General features: G+C 42.8%; 1 protein-coding gene across 1 annotated transcript in view; it reads left to right on the top strand.

The window, feature by feature from the left end:
* GLT1D1 (glycosyltransferase 1 domain containing 1) overlaps positions 1–8,510 on the top strand; it is a 124,751-nt gene that overhangs the window by 12,477 nt on the left and 103,764 nt on the right. Inside the window, exon 2 of the mRNA XM_017504531.2 lies at positions 6,059–6,207. Coding sequence (XP_017360020.2) covers positions 6,059–6,207 — 149 coding nt within the window. The remainder of the gene's footprint in view (positions 1–6,058; positions 6,208–8,510) is intronic.

Genomic DNA, 8,510 nt, shown 5'->3' with positions numbered 1-8,510 from the left:
GCCACCATGCCCAGCTAATTTTTTGTATTCTTAGTAGAGAAGGGGTTTCACCATGTTGACCAGGATGATCTCGATCTCTTGACCTTGTGATCCACCTGCCTCAGCCTCCCAAAGTGCTGGGATTACAGGTGTGAGCCAGCGCGCCCGGCCGACTTTTTGTACTTTTTGTAGAGACGGGGTCTCTCTGCGTTGCCCAGGCTGGTCTCACACTCCTGGGATCAAGCCGTTCACCCGCCTTGGCCTCCTGAAGTGCTGGGATTACAGTTTTGAGTCACAATACCCAGCCTCGTCTATTTAGAAATACATTGTATATTTAAAATATTTATAATACATATGTGAAATATGTATTATAAATATGTGTATACATATAATTTATACATTTATGTTTAAATAGTAATATATATGACACATGTGCATGTGTAAATTAGCTGTGTGTGTCTTTCACACTGAGCACATTTCTCTTCGGATTAGGCACGGTTTTAGTGCTCAGCTGCTGCAGGTGGCTTTCTTGATCTTACTGGGCTGTGGAGGCCTGACCCTGCAAATGGACATCCCCTCTGGTTTGGTGCAGAGCTCATCCTGCCTTTATGGTTTCACCGTCCTCACCTCCAGTTCATTCATTTCATCTGACCCCAACTGACAATTGAGTTTAAGACACTTTCCGATCTAGTCATTTTGCCTGTTAGGTGATTGCATTTTTGCATTTTTTTTTAAAAGTTCCCATCTGTATTCTTTATTATTATTATTATTTTCTGAGACAGAGTCTCGGTCTGTCACCCAGGCTGGAGTGCAGTGGTGTGATCTTGGCTCACCGCAACCTCTGCCTCCTGGGCTCAGGCAATTCTCCTGCCTCAGTCTCCCGAATAGCTGGGATTACAGGTGTGCACCAACATTCATGGCTAATTTTTGTATTTTTAGTAGGGACAAGGTTTCACCATGTTGACCAGGCTGGTCTTGAACTCCTGACCTCATGTGATCCACCTGCCTCAGCCTCCCAAAGTGCTGGGATTACAGGCCACTGCACTCCAGCCTGGGTAACAGAGTGAGACTCCATCTCAAAAAATAAACAAATTTGCACTCCAGCAAATTTTATTGAGACTCTGTCTCAGACAAACCACACACACACACACACACACACACAGACACACACACAGAGAAATGACCGAACTCTACTGTACACTCAGGTAAAAAAGGATGGCTGCCGGCTGGGGGATGCCACAGAATGTCTGTGACTCTTGAGTCGGGGGCGCACAGAGGCTTCTTCTCTTTGTGAACCTGCCAAGTATATGCTCAAAGTCCCTTCGTTTATGGGAGATGCTTTTGTTTTCAAGAAGGCCTTTTTAAGTCAAACCAGAATTATTTGGGCATAATAGGTGCTCAGTGAATTTATTAGTTGAATTGTTACTTTCTAGGAGAAAGCATAGATTCATTTAAAGGTGTTTCAAGTCAACCAGAAACAAGGGCATGATTTAGTTCATGGAGAATTTAGATTAAAAAATATAGTTAGAATATTTATGAATTTACAAAGTTAGTATCAAAATGCCAGTTAAAAATATGCTTAATAGACCGGGCGCGGCAGCTCACGCCTGTAATCTCAGCATTTTGGGAGGCTGAGGCAGATGGATCACCTGAGGTTGGGAGTTTGAGACCAGCCTGGACAGCATGGTGAAACTCCATCTCTACTAAAAATGCAAAAATTAGCCAGTCCTGGTGGTGCATGCCTATAGTCCCAGCTACTCAGGAGGTTGAGGCAGGGGAATCACTTGAACTGGGAGGCAGATGTCGCCGTGAGCTGAAATCGCACCACTGCACTCCAGCCTGGGCCACAGAGCAAGACTCTGTCTCAGAGAAAGAAAAGAAAAAAAATTAACAAATCAGGAAGCACTGATTGTCTCTATGTATCCGCCTGCATTCCACGCGCTCTGCTGTGTCGACTCTGCATGAGTCTCTCAGGAACCGACTCTCCAAGTAGAATTCAGCCCCCTTTTCCTCTATCCATGTTTATTTCTGAGTTCTCATTTCTTAGAGCTTTACGAAGAACACAAAATAGCAATTATTCACCCATAATAGGCTCAAGACATGGTCAGAAGCATGTTGAATCCTGACTTTTGTGTGATGTATTTTACATGTTTTAGACTGAAGTGAGCTAATAGATCAACTGCTGCCGGCATCTTTCCTGGTTCTGCTGGTCAGTTACCTTCAGCGTTTCCAAAGGATGCTAGTTTTGGCGGGGAGAGAAGGGACATTATTCACCCACAACGACAGGATCAAATTAGCGTGAAAGTGGTAGGCTCGGGACACAGGGTGCACTTCAGCAGTTAGACCAGCTTAAGTCTCAAGACCGTAGTTGTTCTTTATTTGCACAGTGATGTTGCAACACTTTATGAAAAGGAAACCAAAGAAGAAAGACAAAAATATCCACATGCTAGTACAATGTAGGATCTCACCGTGTGCCCCAGGGTCAGTGTGAGTCTGTGAGTCAGAAGATTCCAACCTAATGTTTCTTTGTGGCTCCCATGGCACCAGCAACTTGGTCATTTTGTGATCACGGTGTTTGAAGACTTGAGAGCTCCCCATTTCCTCCCCACCATCTTCATCGTTGTCCTCCTCTTCTTCGTTGTCCTCAGGATTTTGTGCAATATTGCCCCTAAATGCACACCAGTTAATTCACCTGGTGTTCAGCTGAGTACGTAACTATTTCCTTGCTGGAGTTAAAAGAAAAAAAAAAAAGGCTGGGTTGGATTTGAACTTCGTTCTATGGTACCGTCTGGATGGTTTAAGAGATTGTCAAGGGTGATTTTAAGTGTACTTGATTTTCATGTACTTCCTGACTTTGTCATCAATGCCCTAATTAAGATGTGACTCCATCTTCCATATAAATGCAGCGCAGAGGGGCGACAGAGACAGGCTCAAAAAAAAAAGGGGGGGGCGGTTTGAGAGGCTGTGGTGTGGTGGGAACTGGGGCTGTCAGGAGAGTTCTCGTAAAGGAGCTGGCAGCAGGACCTGTCCTGTCAGAGGCGTGGAGACTCGAGAAGGGAGCGTGATCTGCCACAGGTTCTGTCGTGGAGGGTGGTTGGAGTGGAGTGTGCTTCTGCCATGCAGGGTGAGTTGTGTCCTGGGCTGAGGCATTTGTCCCAGAGACACGTTCAGCCATAAATTTATTCCCTAAGCAGGACAGAAATGGGCCCCAGTCTCATGTGGTTGACAGTTGAACTGCATACGGGGAGCTCTTTGCAGGTTTTAGCAGAAAAGAGATGTGGTGCTGATTGTTGTGTATGCACGTGCATGCACGCATGCACGCACACACACGCACACACACACATATCAAACAATTTACAAAGGTAATACATGCATGTGATGAAAACTACCTGACGATACAAAAGCTTGTGTGTCTCTTTTTTCTTTATTTCTTTCTCTTTTTCTGTCTCTCTCTCTCTCATTTTGAGAAAGGGTCTTGGTCTGTTGAGATCAAGGCGGCAGTGGCGCGATCATGGCTCACTGCAGCCTTGAATTCCTGGACTCATCTGTCCTCCCACCTCAGCCTCCCAAATAGCTGGGACCACAGGTGCATGCCACCATGCCCGGCTAATTTTTTAAATTATTTGTAGACACAGAGTTTCATCATGTTGTCCAGACTGGTCTTGAACTCCTGAGCTCAAGTGATCCTCCCACCTCTGCTCCCAAAGTGCTGTGGTTACAAGCCGGAGCCACCTGATTCTCCTCTTTAGACGCAGTCATTGTTATCTCTTTTTATTGTATCCTTCTAGAGGTATTCTATGCGTACACAGTGTATATACACAAAAGTATCTTCACTTTGCTCACTTTCAATAGTGAATGTTGAAAATCACTCTTAACACTTCGTAGTGATCTACTGCATTCTTCTGATGGCAAAAGAACATGACTAGGTGCACCTGCCATAATATAACTAGTGCCCTGGATGCACGTTGAGGTCGTTTTTTAGTCTTTTTGCTGCTTCACAGCTGCAGCGTGTATTCCTGGATGCGTGCTTTTGCACATGTATCCAAGTGTATCTTTGGAATAAATTTCTAGAAGTGGAGTTATTTGGTCACAGGGCTTGTGCATTTCAGATTTTCTAGCTGCAGTTGCATTGCCCACCAGAGAGGTTGTATCAATTTGTTCTCTCACAGATAATGTACAGGAGTGGTTATTTCAGGAAGCCCCAGGTCAATTTTTTAATCTTTACAGATTTTCTGGGTTAAAAGGATGGCTGATGTTGAGCATCATTTTCTTTGTTCAGGAGCTCAGTTGTATTTCTTTTTCTATGGACAGCAATTTTGTGCCCACCTCTATTTTTCTTTATCCCCCTCCCTCCCTCCCTCCCTTCTTTCTCTTTTTTTTTTCCCTTTTCTTTCTTTTTTTTTTTTTTGAGATGGAGCCCCACTCTATTGCCCAGGCTGGAGTGCAGTGGCAAAATGTTAGCTCCTGCAACCTCTGTCTCCCAGGTTCAAGTGATTCTTGTGCCTCAGCCTCTCTACTAGCTAGGATTACAGGTACACGCCACGACACTCGGATAATTTTTGTATTTTTAGTAGAGATGGGGTGTCACCATGTTGTCCAGGCTGGTCTCGAATTTTTGACCTCAAGGGATCTGCCTGCTTCGGCCTCCTGGAGTGCTGGGATTAGAGGCTGGAGCTACTGAGGCCGGTCCTTTTTTTTGAGACAGGTCTCACTCCATCACCAGGCTGGAGTACAGGGGCAGAATCATGGCTCACTGCAGCCTCAACCTCTCAGGCTCAAGCAGCCATCTCATCTCAGCCTTCCAAGTAGCTAGGACTATAGGAATGTGCCACCATGCTCCACTCATTTTTTTTTTTTTTTGAGAGATGGGGTTTCACTGTATTGTCCAGGCTGGTCTCAAACTCCTGGGCTCAAGCAGTCTGCCTGCCTCAGCCTCTCAAAGTGCTGGGATTACAGGCGTGAGCCATCTCACCCAGCCTTCATCTCTATTTTCGTATTGTGTTGTTAGCTTTTCTTCTTTCTTATTGATTTACGGATGCTCTTTACATATTAAGCAGATGAACTTTTTTCCTTTAGTAAGAGTTGTAAATAGTTTTTTCCCCAGTTTCTCATTTGTCTTCTGATTTTATGTTGTCACTTTTGAAAAAATTTCTTTTTTGTTTATGAGGTTTGTATTTTATATTTATGTTACCAGAAACTTAAACTAAGGTGGAGAGAAAGAGAAATGTTTGAAAGACATAAATACTGTGTGTGTGTGTGTGTGTGTGTGTGTGTGTGTGTGGCAGGTAGAATGGAAAGAACAGGAAGTATTTTTTGAAGCTATGTTAATAGGTGACTTTTGAAGTCTTTTCAGAGAACTGAGCAACAGAGGCTTGAAAACAATCTTTAGATACTACAGTTCAGGGACAGGAGATAAAACATGGAATTAAGGAAATAGAAAAGGAGCAGTCTGGTGTGGTAAATGCCACTGGAAAGGGCAGTAGGTGTCCCATGGCTGAAGGCTGTCAAGGCCTCCAGAACCGGCCTTCCTTCCAGTGACCTCAGTCCTAGCCACAGTCCTGCGTATCTGAGACTGCCAGATGAATGGTTAATGTCATTGACTCTGGGCCTTCTCTTGTATTTTGAGGCAGGGTGCTTACAAAGGGCAATTCAGTAAACAATTAATCTTATGGAATTGATGTAAAATCCTAATCATAGCAACTGGGCACTGTGTCTCATTTCTGTAATCTCAGCACTTTGGGAGGCCAAGGCAGGTGGATCACTTGAGGTCAAGAGTTTGAGACCAGCCTGGCCAACAAGGTGAAATCCCATCTTTACTAAAAATACAAAAAATTACCCAGGCGTGGTGATGTGTGCCCGTAGTCCTGGCTACTCGGGAGGCTGAGGCAGGAGAATCGCTTTGACCCAGGAGGTGGAGGTTGTAGTGAGCCAAGACTACACCAATGCACCCCAGCCTGGGCAACAAGAGTGAAACTCTGTCTCAAAAAAAACAAACAAAAAAAACTTAATTGTAGCAGCATCCTGTTACATATTAACATTTTCCCCTCTTCCTCTCCTTTCTCTTTATTTTTTGGTAAAGGGCCCATCTAGAGGCTGCAGGGCACGTGTGCCTTCTGAGAGATGCCTTTGACTTTGAAAGCCCATCTGAGATTGCAAACCTCATCTTGGCTGAGAACTGCGAGGCTGCCCTGGCTCTTCATCTCTATAGGGGAGGCCGCCTTTTGCAAGGTAACCCTCTTTCTCTTCAAAAGTAAAATACCTGAAATACTGAAAACCAGAAGTGCCTGCAATGTCCAATAATATGGGAAACAATGTCTCCTATTTATTCAATTCAGAAATGGGAGACAGGCAATAATCTCTTTGATTTGTTTTCTTAGTGCATAATTTTCTTAAATGTTATAACTATGTCAATCAAGAATGGATGTGTATTGAAGCTGTTTTTACCATATTAAGAGTATCATCTGAATTTTGTTTGTTTTTTGAGACAGGGTCTTACTCTGTCACCCAGGCTGGAGTGTAGTGATGCAATCTCGGCTCACTGCAACCTCTACTTCCTGGGATCGAACAATCCTCCCACTTCAGTCTCCCAAGTGCAGGCCACCATGTTCCCTAATATTTATTTATTTTTGCAGAGAGAGAGTTTCACCATTGTTGCCCAGGCTGGTTTTGAACTCCTTTCCACTGGGGCAACGCCCAAGTGATCCATGCTCCTCAGCCTTCCAAAGTGCTGGGATCACAGACATAAGCCTGGCCCTGAATTTTTTCAGTGCATATTTCATCTTTCAAAATATATTTTTTCAAAAGGATTCTTTTACAAATATAAAAGAGCAATTATGAAAGACATTATTCAACCCATCAATTTATGAGGAAACTACTAAGATGTTAAAACCAGCTTAAAGCACATTGAGCAACTGCAGTTTAAATCAGCAATTTGATAAAGGATATCAGAGTAAATTCACTAGGTTAGTTGCAGAACTGACTAACATCCAACAAGGCAATGGGCCTCAAGCTTTGGAAGTATATTTTCTACTGGACAGAAATGATTTACATCTCTCCCTGACACGAGGCTTCAAATGACTTAATGTAACTTCACAGAATGTGAGCTCTCAATTAATAGTACATAATGAAGTCAAAAAACAATACACTCTCTCAGAAAATTAATCTCTGGTGGACACTTTTAAATGTGGCGTCTTAGAACATTGCAAGAAAATGCATGTGCACCTTATTTATTCTTATTATATTCTTGACCTTATTTTCAGACTGCAGAACATTTTTCTTAACACTGTGAAGACCCATCTGACTTTACTGAGAGTATACGAGGCACCAGATAAAGCAAGACAGATATATTTGTTATTGTTCAGCCTGAGTGACTTTCCTCAAACATGAATTAAATGACACAGTAGTGGTAGCATTTGTGCTGCACTATTTTAAGGGTAATATATGAATATATAGCATGTCATTTGAGGATCAAAATTAGCTCCAGAAATCAACACACCAGAATTAAATTTTGGTCAGCAAAATGTGTCACACTTCTAAAAATTTTTGAAGTTTTTTGTTAATGGTGATTTTTTAAAAAAATTTCTTTACATTGTATCAAACCTTATTTAAGCTCCAGCTGTTTTTCCTGCCTCCTGTGCCTTAGGACGTTGAGCCCTCTCTGAACAGTATCTTCATATATGGGCACATCTTACTATGTGTTCTTTATTTTCTCAGGTAATACACGAAAATTACCCCAGTGTAGAGTGAAATGTAACTGAGTGGTACGGTATGAAAAGCAAGCCTGTCTTCGCCTCTTATCCTCACTGTATTATTCCTCATTTCCAGAGGCAACCCACAGTTACCATTTTCTTACGTATATTCTCCTAGAAATATATATATATATATATATATATATATATATATATATATATACTGTATTGGTTATCTATTATTATGTAACAAATCACCCCCCACACTTAGTTGCTTATAGCAGTACATTTGTTATCTAATAATTCCTGTGAGCATTCAAAAGCAGCTTAGCTGGGCGGTCTGTCTCAGGGTTTCCCATGAGGCTACAGTCTCATCTGGTGGTTTGACTGGGGCTTGCAGATGTGCCTCTATGATGGGGCACTCACAAGGCCATTGGTGGGAGACCTCAGTTCCCAAGGTGGACCCCTGATAGCTCAGCAGGGACCTTTGAAAGGCTGTCACTGACTGTTGCCGCTCTTTTATGCAGTCACAAAGCTTCAGCCCTGAGCTTAGTGATTCTGTCGACTGTGAGTTATGTTGCTTTCTTCTCTTTGCTTCTTTGACTTTTAAGTTCAGCAGTACATGTGCAGGATGTGCAGGTCTGTTACACAGGAAAACGTGTGCCATGGCAGTTTGCTGCACAGATCATTCCATCACCTAGGAATGAAGCACAGAATCCATTAGCTAGTCTTCCTGATGCTCTCCTTCCTCCCACCCCACCCCAAAAACGTTGTGTTGTTTTCTGTAAAGTGAAATCTGTTTTTTAGTTTCTTTCTTCTTCTTCTGTTTTTTTTTTTTTTTCT

This window comes from Cebus imitator, unplaced genomic scaffold (assembly GCF_001604975.1).
Source record: "Cebus imitator isolate Cc_AM_T3 unplaced genomic scaffold, Cebus_imitator-1.0 Scaffold323, whole genome shotgun sequence".
NCBI classification, from domain to species: Eukaryota; Metazoa; Chordata; class Mammalia; order Primates; family Cebidae; genus Cebus; species Cebus imitator.
Note: the sequence above shows the minus strand (reverse complement) of the source record. Positions and strands in the feature narration are given on the sequence as shown.